We start from the raw sequence: 19,914 nt of genomic DNA, 5'->3' as shown, positions 1-19,914 counted from the left end.
AAGTCAGACCCCCCCTTCTAATATGACGTCACACAGCTCTGCCCCCCGCCAAATAAAACATGCTTCAAATCGCTTTAAACTATTGTCATTGTAGTGCGTATTCAATGTGGCGCTGCACTCTGATGTTGTAGGAGAAAACATTTATTAAAACGTCAATTTAATTAAGTAGAACGTGTTGTCTATATTCATTTAAAGTTGCGCATTTTTACGTGACGTCACATTTCTCAACCCCCCTCCCCCTCGTCACACATCGTCACAAATGTCTGACCCCCACCCCCCCCTAGGTGCGTGACGTCATTTATGGATGGCCCCTTATCATATCGACTGACTGTGTGCGCTTCAAGTAAGACGCACCAACTCCACCGCCTCATCCACCACGTTACGAATCATGGCGTAACCCGGGCTGCTGCTACTGCTGCTGTTGTTGTTGCTGGCAGGGCCGCCTACGTGATGAACATAACAACAACGACGACGACAATCAGCGAGTGGCGGTCAGCACCCCCCACCCCCTAGACAGCCTCGCTCAGCCCGGCCGCTTCTTCTCGGCCACCCAAGCGAGTGGTGTACACAGATCGCGGGCCGTGTTCAATCCGTGCCATGCTGACAGATTGGGAGGGATCCGTGGGGTGGAAGTGGGGAGGGAGGGGAGGGGAGAGGCGGGTTGACGTTTGCTCAACCGGCTCCGGGCACCGAGCAAGCGAAATCGCTCTTAGCCCGACGCCGCGAGCGATCTCAATCGTCCCCGCGTTCGGAGCTCGTGCGCCGGCGAGCGTGAAAGTTTTTTCGCCGTCGCTCAAGCGGTGTGAGCCCGTTGGTGCTTGTGTTCTGCTCGTCCATTTGCGCGCGATGTCAAGCAACAGGCCGCCGTCCGGTGAGCCAGAGTCGCCAATGCGTGTTACGTTGTGTACGTTGCACTGCTTTCGCACGGTACGTAGCCGACCGTGCTAACCGGAGGTGCGGGGTCTACTGCTGCTGCTGGCGATGATGAAGAGGACTTCAGGAGATAGACAGTTTTGTGTCACTGTTCCTCCTCCTCTGCATCCGTTTGTAGTGACATCGCGGGATGTCGCTGTGTAGTGCCAGCCCTAGAGAGGCACGGCGTGCGGTGTGGCGACATCGCGGACACCACGATGGTGTTGGTGTAGTACCGCCCCTAGAGGGGCGTGGTCAGCGCTGATTGATAGTGCTGAGTGGCACCACGCTTGGCGTGCAGTGCCGGCCCTACAGGATAGGGTGTGGGAGTGCCGGCTGTAGGAATGGGGTTACTAAAGGCCATGGCACTCTGGTTGACCCGAGAGGACAGGTGACCGGTTAAGTCTACAAAGGGCTAGGGGTGGTCACGTGGTCGAGGTCGAGATCCTGCTCGAGGATTCTGGAAGGTGGGCGTGGCCAAGGGCGGAGCCAGCCACGCCGCAGAGGATATAAGCTGGGTCCCCCAGAGGGACTGGCGTTGTTGTTCATCCTGAAGAAACCTTCGTCTACGTTCTACGTTCTACAAGTTTCCAACACGTGGACCTGGACCCAAGCTGTGGTCCGGTCCGTAGTAGCCAGTTATGTTGTAACTGGTGTAGTTAGCCTGGTGGTCACCACCACAGGTTGTTATTCTGTTAAGGGGCAGTTACCCCGTGTGTTGGTGTTAAATAAATGTGTTGCCTCCAAGTGTACGTCTGCAACTCAGTTGAACTCACTACACGTTCAAGGAGCGCAGTCTGCAGTGGTTTACTATGTATCTCTGCGTGTATCTATATGTATCGATGTGTCCCTATGGGTTTACTATATGGTCCATAGTTTGGTTGCATGGCCACAATCGCACATTGGCGTGTAGTGCATCTCTACGCATCTCTCGGAGTCTCTACGTATTTATGTGACTCTCTATGTATCCCTATAAGTCTATATGTGTCTCTATGGGTCCCTATGGGTCTCTGTGTATCTATATGGGACTCTATATGGCTTTATGGATCTCTATTTATGTATATGGGTGTCTATTAATCTATATTTATGTCTATACATCTATATGGGTCTCTGTGTGTATCTCTATACGTCTTTACATGTCTCTGTGGATCTCTATATATGTGTAGTGGTTTAACGCGCGCCAAGGGGGGTAATTGTAAATACGTGCGGGTTGGGAACAGTGGGGTCGAATCGGGACATGCTGCTGTTGCTGGGGGCCAACGAGTGAGTCGGAGACGGCCTGTTAGGCAATTATGGATGTAGGGCAGTGATTGGCCGGTTGTTGTTGTTGAGTACAAGGTGGCGCCTCCAAGTCTGGGAATGGAGACAGGTGGCAGCGGGGCGTTAGGGGGGGCGCCAACTAATTAATTGGGAATTAATGAGGAGGGGGATAAATAGGGGAGCGTCAGAGCAAGATGCGGAGTTGTGCAGGGAGCTGGACGGAGTCGGTCGGAGCAGAAGAAGAAGTGTAGAGTAGCAGTGGTGTAGAAGAAGAAGTGTAGGGTAACAGTGGAGTGGAAGAAGTGTAGAGTAGCAGTGGAGACGGAGAAGCTGAACGAGAGAGATAGTCGGAGTGAGACGGAGAAGCCGAGAGAGAGCGACGGCTGGAGTGGGACGGGGAAGCAGAGAAGGGAGAGAGAGAGGGAGGAACGAAGCGAGCGAGGCCGGAGGAGCGCGGCGAGCGAGCGGAGGACGCGTTAAAGGATGGTCGCGAAATGTGCTGTGTTGGACAAATAAAGTGAAGAGAGAAAAGGAAGAAGTTGTCCGCGTAAAGTTCAGCACTACATATGTATATGATGGTGAGCGAGATGGCGACGTCCAGGTTGGAGAAGAATGCCCCAACGATGGGCAGCACGATGGCGTGATGCTCGACAATCCTGCGAATGACGGTGCGGGTCGATGGGCCTTCGTATTCATGCGTAAATATGTGGACCAAGGTCTTGAACTTGTCACTGCCGGCGGCTAGCAAAGAGATTCGCACCTTGGATAACAAAATCAACCACCGCGTTCTCAAACTTTACTAGGAGGCGATCCGGGATTGCTGGCCAGCTCAGCGTTTTCTGCATTAGGCGGCTCGCTGACGCCGATGTCCCGACCTCGCTGCCTGGGGCGAGCACATTGTGCTTCTTGAGGTGGGCTCTCCACCCCGACGCGTTCGTGTGGGAGGAAAACCACTTGCGGCAGTGCACGCACTGCATGCCGCTGCCTCTTTCGATTGCTGTTCGCAGCGATCCCAGAAATGTCGTTGCTGGCATCCACGACCTCATCCTCTACCACAAGAACGTCGTCCGTCTCCATCTGGTCCGACATCAATGATTGTAATTTCAATTGGAGGCCATGGACTGCGCCACAGAACTATTAGCGAGTGGTAAACAGGGTATTTACCGGTTAATATTTCACGCTACCTTTACTCTACCAGGAAATTCGTCCGCGCTACCTTTACCCTACCCTTTACCTTACCCCTTGGCATGGTTGATACCTTTACCTTTACCCTTTTATCCGGTAAAAGGGTAAATTACCTTACCGTGCCGAGGCCTATAGTGAGGGAAAAAAGTATTTGATCCCCTGCTGATTTTGTACGTTTGCCCACTGACAAAGAAATGATCAGTCTATAATTTTAATGGTAGGTTTATTCGAATATTGAGAGACAGAATAACAACAACAAAATCCAGAAAAACGCATGTCAAAAATGTTATAAATTTATTTGCATTTTAATGAGGGAAATAAGTATTTGACCCCCTCTCAATCAGAAAGATTTCTGGCTCCCAGGTGTCTTTTATACAGGTGTAGGGGTGTTACGGAGGGGCTGTTATACAATGGTATCAGACGGTAAACAAACACAGTGGGCATGGCTATGTCGGTGCACAGGGGGGTGCTCACAGCGACGTCCGTACCGGGCAGCCTGGGGGGCTGACTCGGAGCTGGGATCCCCCGGGGCCCCACCCCTCAGGGGGGAGTTGGTATATAAGGGGGTGAGCCGGAGGGCTCGAGGCAGAATGTATGAAGCTTAACCAGTGAAGAAGGAAGATCTGCTAGATAGAGCCCTGGACTCCCCTGGATCGCCGCCCTTGTCAGGGCCGAACAGGACCGAGCCAGTGGCGTGGCCCTAAGAGCCAGAGCCGGTGCTCTTGTCAGAGCTGGTCTGGGGACTCCGGGCGCTGTGAGCCCAGTTGGCCAGTAGCCTCCCCTAGCCCGATAGTGGAGGACCGAGAGGTAGGCTAGGGGTAGCCTAGAGTGTGTCTCCCCAGTTACACGGGTGAAGGGGCCGACACCCCTTCCAGTGTTGTATGTCCCGGTCTGTATTGCGCCTTGTACGGAATAAATAAGTGTGCCTCCAACCCCGGCGTCCAAGTCCTCCTGAACGTTATTACATCTGGCGTCAGAAGTGCTCTTCTACGAACATGGACACGCGATGGACGGCTCGTGCCAGAGAACCGGGGGCGGAGGAAACTGATGCCGACTTTGAGCCCGAGATGGCTGACGGCGACGCCGGGAAGCCAGGGCCGGGTCCATCCACACCGCAACGTCTGGACGGATGGGAGCCGTCGGCTGACGGACTACGGCAGGCTCATTCGCGACTGGCGGAGCTACTTTACGCTGCTGCCGCCACACTAGAAGAAATTACGTGGCTGGGGGCTGGTGGAGCGCCGCGGAGCGACGACAGCCGACGGCCAGCGCCGGTTCCCGCCGTTTCCACGGGGCCGGATTTCGAATTTCCCGCCATGACTACAGTGGGTGCTGAGGGCGAGGCCGGCCTGAGCCACGCGCCCGACATCGGGCATACAGTAGCCGCCACGTCATCAGGAGCGGTCAGCATGTCACCAGCAGAGCGACCGGCGATGCCACACGCCCTTCCCGCCAAAACCGTGCCGAGTGACGGGAGCGACGGGGGGCGACCATCGACTGCGGCCGCCGCGTTACACCAGCGCTTACCACCTCTAAAGGAGTTCGTGGGCGAAGACGGTGACTGGGGCGGTTTCCAGAGGCGTTTTCTCGCCCACCAGGAAATGGCGCAGTGGACTGATGCCGAAGCTCTCCGCGCGCTGCCGGCGATGCTCGACAGTGATGCCCTCGCTACTCTCACCTCGGCGCTGAAAGCGAAGCGCGCCACACTGCAGATGGCGTTTCAACTCCTCGCTGCAGTCTATGGACTACCTTCGGACTGCAGGCAGCTGTTTTATGATCGCCAGCGGGGTGCCAAGGAGTCGCCCCTGGCGTACCGTACGGCTCTCCTGGCACTGGGGAAAACGGCTTTCCCGCGGATGGATGAAGAAGGGGTGGACGCTATGGTCACGGAAAAAATCCTGCTGTTGGCTGACGAGTTGGACATTGTTGTCTTGGCGCAAGACGACACGGAGATGTGTTCCCTGCGGGCCGCGCGACACATCCATGCAAACTTGCTGTCCCAGCGTCGAAAGGCCAGCAAGGTGGCGGCCGTCCATACCGTCGCTGCAGCCACCCTCCCAGCGGAATAAATCTGCGCCGTCGACCGCCCGACGGAATGGAGATTGGGAGTACGACCGGCTCGGGACGGACCGAGCCGCCAGGACCAACCCAAGTCATCGGGAGCACTTACGCGCTGCTACAATTGCGGCATCCGGGGCCATGTGGCCTCGGGATGCCGCTCTCCTCGGCAGCACGGGACGACGCCTCGACAGGACGTCACGCCTCTTCCCAAGCCTCACCAACAAAACCCGGCGAGTCGCGGCACCCCACATGTTTGGCCCACGCACACACCCGTCGCACACTCACGCACCGCAACAGACGGGGGTCGTAAATTACCTGTCGTCGCGCCAAAACGTACCACTGTGGGGACTGCATTTCAGCCCAGCCAGTGGTCCGAGTTGGCCCATCGTGTTGTTGCCGCATCGTCGGGGTCGTCGGTCGTTGTTGGGCATATTGACGGGGTTGAGGTGCGAATCCTTGTCGATACGGGAGCATCGGCGACTATTGTTTCCGAATTGATTTATAACATTCTTCCCATTCAAAGCCGTCCTTTGCTTCCCGTTGATGTTCCGTGCTACGCTGCTAACGGGGGCTCACTGGGCATAATTGGACAAATCCGCGCACAAATTTGTATTGGGGATATTAAATTATCTGGCCCAATATTGGTCTCCTCCTTGCTGGCGGTTCCGTGCCTGCTGGGGACGGATTTCTTGGCCAAAATGCCGATTCGTATCCTGGTCGATCAAGGTTGCATTGAGCTTCCGTCGGGCCGACGTGTTTCGTTCCTGCCATCCCCCTCTACGGGTCGGACGGCGTTTGCAACAGTACCGGCGCTGGTTGCAAGGACAGTACGCGTACCGCCGGGAGCCCAGATGCTCGTGCCTCTCAGGCTACGTCGACCATTTGCTAAGGGGATTGGGGACCAGGGGGTTCTGCTAGGACCATCTAGGGTCGGGGTTAGCGGACCTGACTTATTACCGGCCCAGACCATTGTGAGAGGGGACGGGGACCCTTTCATCGCGGTCCTTAATGTGGGGTCGCGTACGGCGGTGGTTCCTCAAGGGACCGTGCTTGCGCACGCAACGCCGGGCCCTGTGAGGAACCCGTCATTAATCACGTAACCACTGCTCCTCCACCGCGACCACATACGGACGGGGATGAAGGGTGGCTCGATGCGCTTTGTGCGGGATCGTCGGACCTGTCCGACTCACAGCGTGAAAAGCTTAGAATCCTTCTGCGTGAGTTTTCCGACGTTTTCAGTCAAAACAAATATGATTTGGGCTGTACTAATTTGCTGCGACACCATATTGACACGGGTGACAGCGCGCCAATACGCCAGAATCCGTTTCGGTTGAGTCATGTCAAATCGGCCGTTGATGACATGTTAGCCGCCGATATCATTTCTCCTTCTACCAGCCCTTGGGGTGCGCCGATTGTCTTAGTTAAAAAACATGACGGCTCGTTGCGCTTTTGCGTCGATTTTCGTCGGCTGAACAAAATTTCTGTTGCCGACGCATACCCGATCCCTCGGATGGACGAATCGCTTGACGCCTTGGCGGGGGCGCGATTCTTCTCCACATTGGATTTGCTTTCGGGATTCTGGCAGCTCCCTCTGGATGACGAACCTAAAACTGCTTTCCGTACACCGCACGGCCTTTTTCAATTCAACCGGTTGCCGATGGGGCTCCACTCAGCGCCGGCAACTTTCCAGCGATTGATGGAATTGGTCTTGGCTGGGTTGCAATGGGATTCATGTTTGATTTATTTGGACGACGTTATCGTCTTCAGTAAAACATTCGACGAACATCTCCAGAGGTTGCGGGCAGTTTTTCTCAAAACGCGGGCTGCTAATTTGAAATTCAAACACCAGAAATGTAATTTGTTATGCGAATCAGTGCGGTATTTGGGACATATCGTCGGACGCTCAGGTATTGCTACCGATCCCGCCAAAACGCAATGTGTCAGCTCCTGGCCGACTCCCACCTCTGTGAGTGAGGTCAGGAGTTTTGTTGGATTCGCGTCATACTACCGACGGTTTGTCGCTAATTTTGCGACGATTGCAAAGCCCTTACATGCTTTGACATCGAAGGGGGTCCGGTTTCACTGGGGACAGGAGGAGGAGGCTGCTTTTCGATCCCTCCGGGACGCTCTGGTGAGAGCTCCGCCATTGATTTATCCGGACTTTACTAAACCATTTTTGCTCGATACGGACGCGAGCAACACGGGAATTGGGGGCGTGCTTTCGCAGGTGGTTGATGGCGTGGAACGTGTGGTAGCGTACAGCAGTCGGGTGTTGTCTCCGGCGGAACAAAGATACTGTGTCACCCGTCAGGAACTATTGGCAATTGTTAACTTCATTCAACAGTATCGCCCATATCTGTACGGTCGTCATTTCACCGTCCACACAGATCATGCGGCACTACAGTACGCCCTGCGAGTTCAACAGCCATCGGGGCAATTGTCTCGATGGTTGGAGATTCTCCAGGACTTCGATTTTGAAACCATGTATCGTAAGGGCATTCGCCACACGAATGCGGACGCTCTGTCACGGCTGCCAACCACCTCCGAATGCGCGTGCCTCCTTGGGTCGGCAGCAGCCATCGCGGAGACCTTTGTCCAGGGATACGTCCTCGACAAAGGTGCTCCGGAGCGGCTGCTGACCGACCAGGGTAGAAATTTTTCGGGTAAACTTCTCCACGAAGTCTGCGAGCTCCTGGGAACGAAAAAAATTCGTACCTCCCCATACCATCCGCAAACTGACGGGATGGTGGAGCGTCTGCATCGGACTATCACGTCCATGCTGTCCCAACAGGTCTCTGACTCACAGACCGATTGGGACCTTCAGATTCAGGGGGTGTTGGCGGCATACAGAATGGCTCCCCATGCGGCGACGGGATTTTCGCCCTTCTTCCTAATGTACGGCCGCGAGCCTAACCCACCTGTTCCGACACAGCTGCAGATCTCCACGCCGCGGGGTAAATCTAAATTGGCCGAACATGTTAAATTCAATATCGAGAAATTGACAGAGGCACGGGAGGCGGCTATGCAGAATTCGGACCGCCGCCAGAAGGCTAATGAGAGACTCCGGCTGGGTCGGGCACATGTACTTCAGTGGAAACCAGGTGACAGGGCGTGGTTGCACTGTCCCCAAGTACCACTGGCAACCTCCTCTAAGCTGGTGCGGCCGTGGCGGGGTCCTGTGGAAGTGGTGCAGGTTTTGCGGCCACAGTGTGTGCGTATCAAATGGGGGAAGCGTCGGTGGTTCGTGCACCCCTCCAGATTGAAACCGTTCGTTGCGGTCCGTGTTCCCACTTCACACACGCATGGCCAAACATGTGAGGGGTCCGCCGACTCCCGGGGTCCGGCTTCGCTGCTCTCGCCTAACTTGCCATCAACTGTTCCACCTCCAGGTGCACCGGGAGTGACGGGCTCACGCCCGCCAACTCCTCCTGGGGATGTCGGGGGTCACTCAGCAGCACAGAATGACTCCCTCGAAACCGGACTGTTGACACCTACCATTGCACCAACCGGGGTTGCCCCGTGTGACGGGCCTGCTGCAAGAACGCGCGCAAAAATGCGCAGACTTTTGTGAGATCCTCAAAATTGTATATATGTTGGTTTCCTGAGATTTGTATATGTGTTGTTTTTTTCCTGAAAATTGTATATATGTTGTTTTTACGGGATTCGGTATTTATTCGGGGGGGTGCGTCGGGTTGTTTTCTCTTCCTGTTGTTATTGTTTTTGTTGTTGTTATTGTTGTTAAAAATGTGTGAGGCACACACGGGTTCAAGGGGGGGATACATCTTTATTGTTATTTTGTTGCAGCCGGGACGGCTGCGAGCTGTACAGGGGGGGGGGGTGATGTAGGGGTGTTACAGAGGGGCTGTTATACAATGGTATCAGACGGTAAACAAACACAGTGGGCGTGGCTATGTCGGTGCACTGGGGGGTGCTCACAGCGACGTCCGCACCGGGCAGCCTGGGGGGCTGACTCGGAGCTGGGATCCCCCGGGGCCCCACCCCTCAGGGGGGAGTTGGTATATAAGGGGGTGAGCCGGAGGGCTCGAGGCAGAATGTATGAAGCTTAACCAGTGAAGAAGGAAGATCTGCTAGATAGAGCCCTGGACTCCCCTGGATCGCCGCCCTTGTCAGGGCCGACCAGGACCGAGCCAGTGGCGTGGCCCCGAGAGCCAGAGCCGGTGCTCTTGTCAGAGCTGGTCTGGGGACTCCGGGCGCCGTGAGCCCAGTTGGCCAGTGCTGGGCTAGCTAGCCTCCCCTAGCCCGATAGTGGAGAACCGAGAGGTAGGCTAGGGGTAGCCTAGAGTGTGTCTCCCCAGTTAGACGGGTGAAGGGGCGACACCCCTTCCAGTGTTGTATGTCCCGGTCTGTATTGCGCCTTGTACGGAATAAATAAGTGTGCCTCCAACCCCGGCGTCCAAGTCCTCCTGAACGTTATTACACAGGTAACGAGCTGAGATTAGGAGCACACTCTTAAAGAGAGTGCTCCTAATCTCAGCTTGTTACCTGTATAAAAGACACCTGTTCACAGAAGCAATCAATCAATCAGATTCCAAACTCTCCACCATGGCCAAGACCAAAGAGCTCTCCAAGAATGTCAGGGACAAGATTGTAGACCTACACAAGGCTGGAATGGGCTACAAGACCATCGCCAAGCAGCTTGGTGAGAAGGTGACAACAGTTGGTGCGATTATTCGCAAATGGAAGAAACAAAAAATAACTGTCAATCTCCCTCGGCCTGGGGCTCCATGCAAGATCTCACCTCGTGGAGTTGCAATGATCATGAGAACGGTGAGGAATCAGCCCAGAACTACACGGGAGGATCTTGTCAATGATCTCGTCAATGATCTCAAGGCAGCTGGGACCATAGTCACCAAGAAAACAGTTGGTAACACACTATGCCGTGAATGACTGAAATCCTGCAGCGCCCGCAAGGTCCCCCTGCTCAAGAAAGCACATATACATGCCCGTCTGAAGTTTGCCAATGAACATCTGAATGATTCAGAGGACAACTGGGTGATAGTGTTGTGGTCAGATGAGACCAAAATGGAACTCTTTGGCATCAACTCAACTCGCCGTGATTGGAGGAGGAGGAATGCTGCCTATGACCCCAAGAACACCATCCCCACCTTCAAACATGGAGGTGGAAACATTATGCTTTGGGGTGTTTTTTTCTGCTAAGGGGACAGGACAACTTCACCGCATCAAAGGGACGATGGACGGGGCCATGTACCGTCAAATCATGGGTGAAAACCTCCTTTCCTCAGCCAGGGCATTGAAAATGGATCGTGGATGGGTATTCCAGCATTACACTGACCCAAAACACAAGGCCAAGGCAAAAAAGGAATGGCTCAAGAAGAAGCACATTAAGGTCCTGGAGTGGCTTAGCCAGTCTCCAGACCTTAATCCCATAGAACATCTGTGGAGGGAGCTGAAGGTTCGAGTTGCCAAACGTAAGCCTCGAAACCTTAATGACTTGGAGAAGATCTGCAAAGAGGAGTGGGACAACATCCCTCCTGAGATGTGTGCAAACCTGGTGGCCAACTGCAAGAAACGTCTGACCTCTGTGATTGCCAACAAGGGTTTTTCCATCAAGTACTAAGTCATGTTTTGCAGAGGGGTCAAATACGTATTTCCCTCATTAAAATGCAAATCAATTCATAACATTTTGTCATGCGTTTTTCTGGATTTTGTTGTTGTTATTCTGTCTCTCACTGTTCAAATAAACCTACCATTAAAATTATAGACTGATAATTTTTTTTGTCAGTGGGCAAATGTACAAAATCAGCATGGGATAAAATACTTTTTTTCCCTCACTGTATGTGATGCCCGTTCGTAAGTCAAACACTTCGTAAGTCGGAACACAACAATATACTGTATTTAAATTCCCATATGGTAAGTGTTATGAAATCTGTTACAGTGCAACGCATAAATAAGAAGTAATATTGTACAATTGCACGTAACACTCTAACATACTCTAAGTAAATAAAACGTAAAATTAAGCAATATAAATAGAGCAACCCTTTGGTAAAAATGATAAAAATAAAACATAATAAAATAATTCTCACGACGTTTCGGCCACAACGCAAGTAGCCGTCCTCAGGTGGTGACTTTACCGAAAGAACCAAGAAGATGAATCCCTGCAGTCACGAAAGCTTTAAATCGAAATTTAACCCTTTGGTTCTTTCGGTAAAGTCACATAGAAAGAAAATGTATCATCAGGTAGAACTAAATTTGAGAAAGAGACAAAACACAGACACGGAGACACACAGACAGACACACAAGCAGAGAGAGACAACACAGAGACACACAGAGAGAGAGACAACACAGAGACACACACAGAGAGACACACAACATAGACACAGAGAGAGAGACAACACAGAGACACAGAGAGACACACAACATAGACACAGAGGTCATGACCTGACACGGGTAAACCGTATGGGTTGACAGGTATGCAGTTTACGATCAGTGAGTTTAAAAATGTAATTTATGTTGTTGTAGGTTACCATATGGATTTAAATTGTATCGTAGTTACAGTATTTTTCTATTGCAAGATTAAAATGTGATTATTCACCAATGACTCTCTCACGTACGAAATAATTTCACACATCTATAAATCATCTCACGTGGGACATTGCCCACGCGTATCCCCACCAGGGGAGGTCCGTACGTACCCACCAGGGGGTGAGAACCACTCACTGATTTAGACCAATCGGTCAAATGAACCTTATGGTGGGACCCCGGGCTCCCGAATAAACGGAAGTCAAAATCGTAATTAGTTAATTCATATTTTTTTTGGTCGATTCCGTCCCACCGCGCACACAAATGCCGCGACCCACGTGGCGCGGATCGTTGTGTTGCCGTGTCGAGGGCGAATGCGCAGAAGAAACAAAACGTTGAAACTTTGATGAGCGCACCGTGTAGAGCTCGTCGAGAGGAATAGATCGTCGTGTCGTTCGCCTTCGACAGACATAACATGACGTCGCAACGCAGTTGATGCGAGAGCCGGGGGCTTATGGGACCCCGGGGTCCCGCCATAAGGTTCATTTTGATGTCATACACCTCCACGGTGACGCGTTCTCTCTCGCACCAAACACAACCCCAAATGAGCCTCGCCATGCCCACTCACCCCACGGTGGCTAGGCGATGTTAACTCCCTCGCCTGGTCTACAGGAGGCCGTGGGTTCGATCCCGACCCTGACGTCTACTGCTGTAATATTTGGAGTTCGAGTGTCTCTCTTCATCACGGTGGCTAGGAGATGTTAACTACCTCGCCTGGTTTACAGGGGTCGTGGGTTCGATTCCGACTCTGACGATGCCTGCTGCTGTGTATTTGGAGTTTGCGGTGTCTCTCTCCTCGTGGTCGCGTGGATTTTTTTTCTCCGGGTCCAGTGTTTCCCCCTCCACATTTTTCATGAACGTCACGCGCTTAAACCATTTGCTTGCTGGACAATTCCACGTGGTGGTGATGATGATAAGCCACCCACTTCGTTGATATATTATTTGCGACAGCGCAGCGAGGTCGCTTCTGAAACAAAAGAGATACGCAGCTCAGTGAGGGACTTTGCCTGGTAAAACAAACGTAAAAGAAACGAGTTTAAACTTAAAATATTTTAAAATATATATATTTTAAGTTGAAAAGGCTCTGGGGTGGTGTGGGGGTGGTGGGGGAGGTGGGGTAGGGGGTGGGAGGGTGGGGGAGGTGGGGTAGGGGGTGGGAGGGTGGGGGAGGTGGGGTAGGGGGTGGGAGGGTGGGGGAGGTGGGGTAGGGGGTGGGAGGGTGGGGGTGGTGGGGTAGGGGGTGGTGGGGTACAGCCACGAACAATCTGGAGGTTTTCGCACCACACGCGTCTAATAAACCCTCTGAGTTGGCAAGGGGCTTCTGCCGCAGGCTGCTCAGCTTCCGATCGCTCGCGACATGGTGAGTCCTCGCAGGCCGCCACATCGCTAACACACAAACAAATACACAAACACTCACACACAAACACTCACAAACACTCACACACAAACACAACAACAACAACCGCCGTTCGCCACTAAGTGGCGGTGACGTCAGCACGACGCTTGTGCCAGGCCATGTGCACCTTGCGCTGTTCGGTGTGGATCACGTGCACGTGTGTGTCAGTGTGTCGTGCCGTGGGTGTTCACGGCTCGGCAAGTGAAGTTGGCGGTGTGGGGCCTCTTGAGTTGGGCCCGTTTTGGATGCGGGGGGGGGAGCGGTGGTACAGCGATTAGCGCGCTGCGCTACGAACCTGGCCACCCGAGTTCGATTCCCGCGCACGGCCACGAACACCCAGTGACTATTATCTGAACCGGGCCTGGGCATCCCCTAGGTCGACTCAGCCTCAAATGAGTAGTATCTGGTGCGGTGCGTAAAAAAACCCATCGCCGCTGGGGAGACAAAGGCGGCCGGGCGTGGTGATGGCCACCCACCCCCTCTCTAGGTTGCTGCTCGCCAACAGCGACTTGCCCCAACAGTCTGTTGAGGCTTATACCGGGGGGATCTTTGATGATCTTTGTGTGGTGCGGTGCGTTTTGTGTGGTGGTGTTCGCTGTGTGATGGTGTTCACTGTGTGATGTGTGATGGTGTTCGCTGTGTGTGATGGTGTTCGCTGTGTGTGTGATGGTGTTCGCTGTGTGTGTGTGTGATGGTGTTTGCTGTGTGTGTGTGTGATGGTGTTTGCTGTGTGTGTGTGATGGTGTTTGCTGTGTGTGATGGTGTTTGCTGTGTGTGTGTGATGGTGTTTGCTGTGTGTGTGTGTGATGGTGTTTGCTGTGTGTGTGTGTGATGGTGTTCGCTGTGTGTGTGTGAGATGGTGTTCGCTGTGTGTGTGTGTGATGGTGTTCGCTGTGTGTGTGTGTGTGATGGTGCTTGCTGTGTGGTGTGGGTAATGGTGTTCGCTGTGTGTGTGTGATGGTGCTCAAAATGTCCCCCCCCCTCCCAATATATTGCTATAAAAAAAGAATTGCTATGCTATGTAAATAAAAATTACAATTTGCTAAACCTTTGCCACAATATCTGGACTTGCCTTCATATAAATCAATGCGTAGATTTCTGTTTATATGATTGGGGTTATGGTTGTACTTTATTAATCCCTAATCTCTGCCATTACATACAAAGAAACAAGAAATGGTAAAAAAGTAAAAACAGAGCAATGTAATACAATACACTATTAGACATTATTGTTAAAAAAAGTATCCCATGTGTTAGTGAATTTTTTCATATTTTAGGCAGGAAATTCGTTTTCAAATGTAGATATTTTTCTGGGTTGGGACCCCCAGACCCCCTGGAAGATTTGGTCCCCCCCAATGTTGACTCCATGGCTACGGCCTTGGGCCAAAGTAACGTCAAGGGGCATTTTGTTGTTGGGAAAGCCGCAAATGCGCGTTCGTCCGAGATGGTGGTTACCTTAAGTAATAAAAGTAAATCCCGTCACGGCGTAGCGGGCACTTCGAGAGCCGCAGATTTGTTGCATCCTGGGCCTGGCGGGTTGTTACAGTGCGTGCGAATAGAGTTATAAACCAGGGGCCCTCCCCTAGGTCGACTCGGCCTTTAAACGAGTTCCCAGCGCGAACTGTGCGAACGTCAATGGCGGAGAGACAAAGGCGGTCGGGCGTGGTGATGCTGGCCGCCCCATCACCGCTCGTAGGTGCTGTCCTGACGCTTCCCCTAAATCCCACCCCACAGATCTCAACCCTAGCCCGGCTGACGATTCATATCAGGCCATTGTGCTAAATGTGTGGTGAATAATTGTCAGGCGTAATACGCCGTCACCACTACTGGTTATATTTAGCGGGTCCGTCCTGTACCAAGTAGGACTGTTGGGTCAGGCACTCTGGGGGGCGGTTAGGAACCGGAGGTGGACACCCCAGGCCCCCAGTGGGGGCTCTAAGGGATTGCGCAACAATCTAGGTCCCTCCAGAAGGTTCCAGAGAGTGGGCGTGGCCATGGGCGGAGTGACCCTGGGAGCCCCGTAAAAGCCGGACCCCCCAGAGCGGCTCTGGCAGTCGGCGTCAAGCCGAAGACCGAAGAGCTCGCCTGAAGACTAGGATCCTGAAGATCCCCGGCCCCGAAGGCCTTATCAGGGCTGGGTCTGAGTGGGCCAGTGGTCGAGACCCGGGGACCTTGGCTGGGTTGGGTCAGCCTCCCCTAGGTCCCCTTAGCCGGAGGGCTAAGATTAGGTGGTCCCAGTGACTAGGGCACGTTAGCCCGGAGGCTGTACCTCCTTGGGTCATCGGGTGTAAGGGGCCGTTACCCCTTCGTGTTAGGGGCCTCGTGTGTGACCGTTATCTATATATAAAAGGGAAATTTGTGAATGTGTGTGTCTGTTCGAAATGTTTAGCATACTTCCCGATATGCAACAAACTTGAAATTTGGCATGTGGGTAGCTTCCAGACTGTACACAATGCAAGAAGTATAGAAATAGACTTTTGTATTTTGGGGGGGGGGGGGGCGCAATAATGGGTATATTTTGCATGCCAAGTGAGCGGTGACGTCACATCTGTGATGTCACCCGCATGCGGCAGCGTCACGCAGTGTGCCTGCTGACGTCACGCATCCCCACCCTCCGTGTAGGCCGTGCATTAATCCAAGACAAGAATCCAAGTCTCGGGCGAAGCCGGGTAGTCAAGTTAGTTGTTAAATAAAAACCTGTTGCCTGCTAAGAAGACTCCGTCTCCATACAACCCGCTACAAATACAACTGCGTGTCCCGGTCCCCTTGTCCCCCATCTCCCTGTCTCTTCCACTTGTCTCCCTCCCGCGTGTCTGTGCCTGCCCATGGGTGGCGCTGGCCACGCACCCACTCGTGTGTCGGTGCCGACCTTCCTTCATAGGTGCCACTCGCCAATAGCAACTTGCCCCAACAGTCTGTTACAGGCTATACGGGGGATCTTTGTCTTTGTCCGTGTCCCCCCCTCCCTATGCCCCCCGTGTGTCCCCCTGTGCCTGTCCGTATTTCCCTCCGTGTGTCTCCCCGTTTCTTTGCAGTTAACATTTCGCCACGGTGGTTAGGAGATGTTAACTACCTCGCCCGGTGTACATCAGGTTGTGGGTTCGATCCCGACCCTGACGCCTGCTGTATATTTGGAGTTTGCGTGTCTCTCTCTCCGTGGTGTTGATTTTTCTCCGGGTCCTCCGGTTTTCCACCTCGACATTTAGAATCGACATCACGAGTGTTTTACATTTCCACGTGATGATGATATCAGACACTTTTTTTTGCTCTTGACAAAGAGCTTCTGACAAAGAGCTACACAACTCAGTGGTAAAATAAAATAAAAAAAAATGGTTTAGTTTTAATATTGCTCCCCTCCACGTGTCCACCCCGCATGTCTCCAGGCTGTGACTCTACACACGGATCTGGGGGATCTGAAGCTGGAGCTCTTCTGTGAGCAGGCGCCACGTGCGTGCGAGGTACGGGGTGACTCGGGGTGTACATAGCGTGTGCATGGCGTCTACACAGCGTGTCTCCAGTTCGCCGTCTCCCCTCGTGTCTCCATTGCGCTGTCTCCCCCCCCCCACCCCGTGAGCAGAACTTCCTGGCGTTGTGTGCCAGCGACTACTACAATGGCTGCATCTTCCACCGCAACATCAAGGGCTTCATGGTGCAGACCGGAGACCCCACAGGTTCAGTCTGTTTTCTTGTCACGCCGTTTAGGCTTTTTACAACACGAATTGGATATAACGCGATGAATACATATTAAGGAACACGTTTTTTGCGTACAACGCGGATGTGAATTGGATGTATATAACATATTTTTTAATATTACTCATTTTTAAAGGACATTTACAATATTAAGGGAGGAAACAAGGTTGTTCCAAAACGCCGGTGCTGCATCGGCAAAGGATTTGTTTTTACCTACTCCAATTCTCGTTCTTGGGATAGTTAAAAGGCAATCTGATGGACGCCCTTGGTTTGACAATGGGGTTAATGAATTGACTAAGTATAGTGCAGAGTAACCAATACGGATTTTATGGATGAACAAGCCTCAATGTGGATGTCTTCTTGCATCAAGTGGCGTGAGATTGGATTTTAAGTTGAGGTGGCAATGGTGGATCCTGTACGGTACATCCAGTGCGATGTCTGTTTCGGTGGGCGCGTGGTGACACAATGGCGTGAGCGTGCTTGGGGCAAATGCCGAGGGGGTGAAAGATCAAACGTCTAATGAGGAGAGCCTGGAGCCTTGGTCTAACTCGTACATTGCACCTCTACAGGAACCGGGAAAGGAGGAAACAGCATCTGGGGGCGCAAGTTCGATGATGAATTCAACGAACACCTCAAGGTGACGATGCCGTGTGTTTGTGTGACGACACAGTGTATGATGACGCAGTGCGTGTGATGACGCTGTGTTATAACGCAATGTGTGTGTGATGATGCTGTGTTATGATGCAATGTGTGTGTGATGATGCAGTGTGATGGCGCAGTGTGATGACACTGTGAGCACGCAGTGCGTGCGATGATGCTATATGATGACGCAGTGTGTAATGACGTCTGTGTGTGTGTGTAATGACGTCTGTTTGTGTGTGTGATGACGCCGTGCGTGCGTGGGGGCAGCACAACGTGCGGGGCGTGGTGACGATGGCCAACAGTGGCCCCAACACCAATTCCAGTCAGTTCTTCATCACCTACGCCAAGCAGCCGCACCTCGACATGAAGTACACCATCTTCGGCAAGTGAGTGTCACCGCATCGACACTCCTCCACGGCCGCTGCGGTTTTGCCAGGCTAGGTGCACTTGGAGGCGTGTCGAAGGCTTTCCCCGGCATGGATGTGTGTGTCTCTGTGTTTGTGGGGAGCGGTTAGCACGCTGCGCTACGAGCCCAGCCCACGCGAGTTCGATTCCTGCTCACGGCCAACACCGGTGACGATTATCTGAACTGGTCATGGGCCTCCCCTTGGTCGACTCGGCCTCAAATGAGTACCTGGTGCGGTGTGTAAACATCACCACTGGGAAGACAAAGGCGGCTGAGCGTGGTGCTGCCCACCCACCCCCTCGTGTGCCATGCTGGCCTTCATAGGTGCTCGCTAACAGCACTTGCCCCAACATTCTGGTCAGGGTATACGGGGGGGGGGGCGGTCTTTGTCTTTTTTGTCTCTGTGTTAGTGTGTATGTGTACGTATATCTTGTGCACCTCCATGTTTCTCTGTCTTTGTGTGTGTATCTGCATCTTGAGTGTCTATTTCTCTCTTTGTCTTGGTTGTGTGTGTACGTGTCTCTGTCCGTGATGGTCTGGAGACTGGACGAGTTGGTGTCTCTGCGTCTCCCATGTCCCTGTGTTCCCATGTCCCCCATGTTCCGCACGTCCCCCACGGCCCCCATGTCCCTGTTTCTCCATGTGTCTCCATGTGTCCATGTCCCCTTGTCCCCCTGTCCCCCGAAGGGTGATAGACGGTCTGGACACTTTGGATGAGCTGGAGAAGATCTCTGTCCATGAGAAGACATTTCGGCCGCTCACAGACGTCCGGCTCAAAAGCGTGCGCATCCACGCCAACCCCCTCGCTCCGTGACCGCCACGTCACAACCGCCTCGCAACCACCGCCACCACCACCGCCACCACCGCATCCACTCCAACCCCCTCGGTCCGTCACTCCGTGCTGGTTGACGAGCAATAAAGATCATGACATACAATCAGGAGGGGATGGGTTTGAATCCCTGGGCAGGGTTAACTCTGCTCAGCATCATCATCAGCAGCAGGAAATATCAGCAGCGGTATCATTATCAGAAGCAATATCATCATCATCATCATCAGCAGCAGCAGCAGCCGCAATCTTGTGTCTTCATTGAAAGTAAATGTCTCACCCAGTGTCTCGATGTAACCCACAGCGTGATTGTTCAATGTAAATAAATTCCAATTTTCACTCAAAACGTGGAACTCATCTTATTACGTCACAAGAGGGGGTAATTGAACCACCGCTGGTGAAAATACATTTTGGGATGAGAGGACTTGGAGCTCAGTAGCACGGTGTGTATCGTCAACCCCCCGTCCCCTGTGACTGACACAGGTGTGGGAAGGCCTCCATCCAGCAGTGGATTGACGAGAGGGATGTAAATAATGACGGTAAAAGCTCTTGTCCGTCATCCATGGGGAATGGAAGGTGTCTGGGAATCAAATTTGCCGGTTATCTGATAGTTATACTGAGGGTTCACCAACTTTTCCAAGCACGTAAAACTTTGCAAGAAAGAAACATCAGCCTACATTTTAACGATGTAAGAAATAATCTTTTACAGAGGTACTCGCCAGTCAGTTGTAGAACATTATAAGTTGATTGTATAGAAGCGGTAAAACCGTTTAGAGTATCCTACGGTGGCGAGATTTTAAATACCTTGCCTGGTATGTACCATGTCGTCGGCTCGATCCTGACCCTGGTACCTGTATATTTGGAGTTTGCATGTTCTCCCCGTGGTCGTGTAGATTTTTCTAAGGGTCCGTTTTTTTCCTCCACATTTCGAAACATGCATTTATTTGGCTGATATGAATTTCCATGTGATGACAAGCC

At 52.7% G+C, this 19,914-nt stretch overlaps 1 protein-coding gene across 2 annotated transcripts; it reads left to right on the top strand.

Moving 5' to 3' along the window:
• The first annotated feature begins 13,239 nt into the window (after positions 1-13,239).
• On the top strand, positions 13,240-19,408 carry PPIL3 (peptidylprolyl isomerase like 3). 2 transcript variants are annotated; one of them, XM_078881343.1, is made up of 6 exons: positions 13,240-13,339; positions 16,756-16,830; positions 16,950-17,043; positions 17,632-17,699; positions 17,972-18,090; positions 18,798-19,403. In XM_078881343.1, the coding sequence occupies exons 1-6, from the start codon at positions 13,337-13,339 to the stop codon at positions 18,922-18,924; spliced, it is 486 nt and encodes a 161-aa protein (XP_078737469.1). In that variant the 5' UTR covers positions 13,240-13,336; the 3' UTR covers positions 18,925-19,403. The 2 variants fall into 2 exon arrangements, with proteins under 2 accessions (XP_078737469.1, XP_078737468.1); XM_078881342.1 differs by lacking the exon at positions 13,240-13,339 and adding an exon at positions 15,932-16,041 and having other exon boundaries at positions 18,798-19,408.
• The last annotated feature ends 506 nt before the right edge of the window (positions 19,409-19,914 follow it).

Source organism: Lampetra fluviatilis, chromosome 61, assembly GCF_964198595.1.
Source record: "Lampetra fluviatilis chromosome 61, kcLamFluv1.1, whole genome shotgun sequence".
Lineage (NCBI taxonomy): Eukaryota > Metazoa > Chordata > Hyperoartia > Petromyzontiformes > Petromyzontidae > Lampetra > Lampetra fluviatilis.
The sequence above is the reverse complement of the archived record's forward strand: the minus strand, read 5'-3'. Positions and strand labels throughout refer to the sequence as shown.

What these genes read in the sequence shown, in the direction of transcription:
- PPIL3 (XM_078881342.1), top strand. Translation starts at nt 15,937, where the DNA reads ATGCGGCAGCGTCACGCAGTGTGCCTGCTGACGTCACGCATCCCCACC. An exon ending in AATTCAACGAACACCTCAAG is followed by an intron (nt 17,700 to 17,971) that starts GTGACGATGCCG and finishes GCGTGGGGGCAG; the next exon opens with CACAACGTGCGGGGCGTGGT. An exon ending in AAGTACACCATCTTCGGCAA is followed by an intron (nt 18,091 to 18,797) that starts GTGAGTGTCACC and finishes TGTCCCCCGAAG; the next exon opens with GGTGATAGACGGTCTGGACA.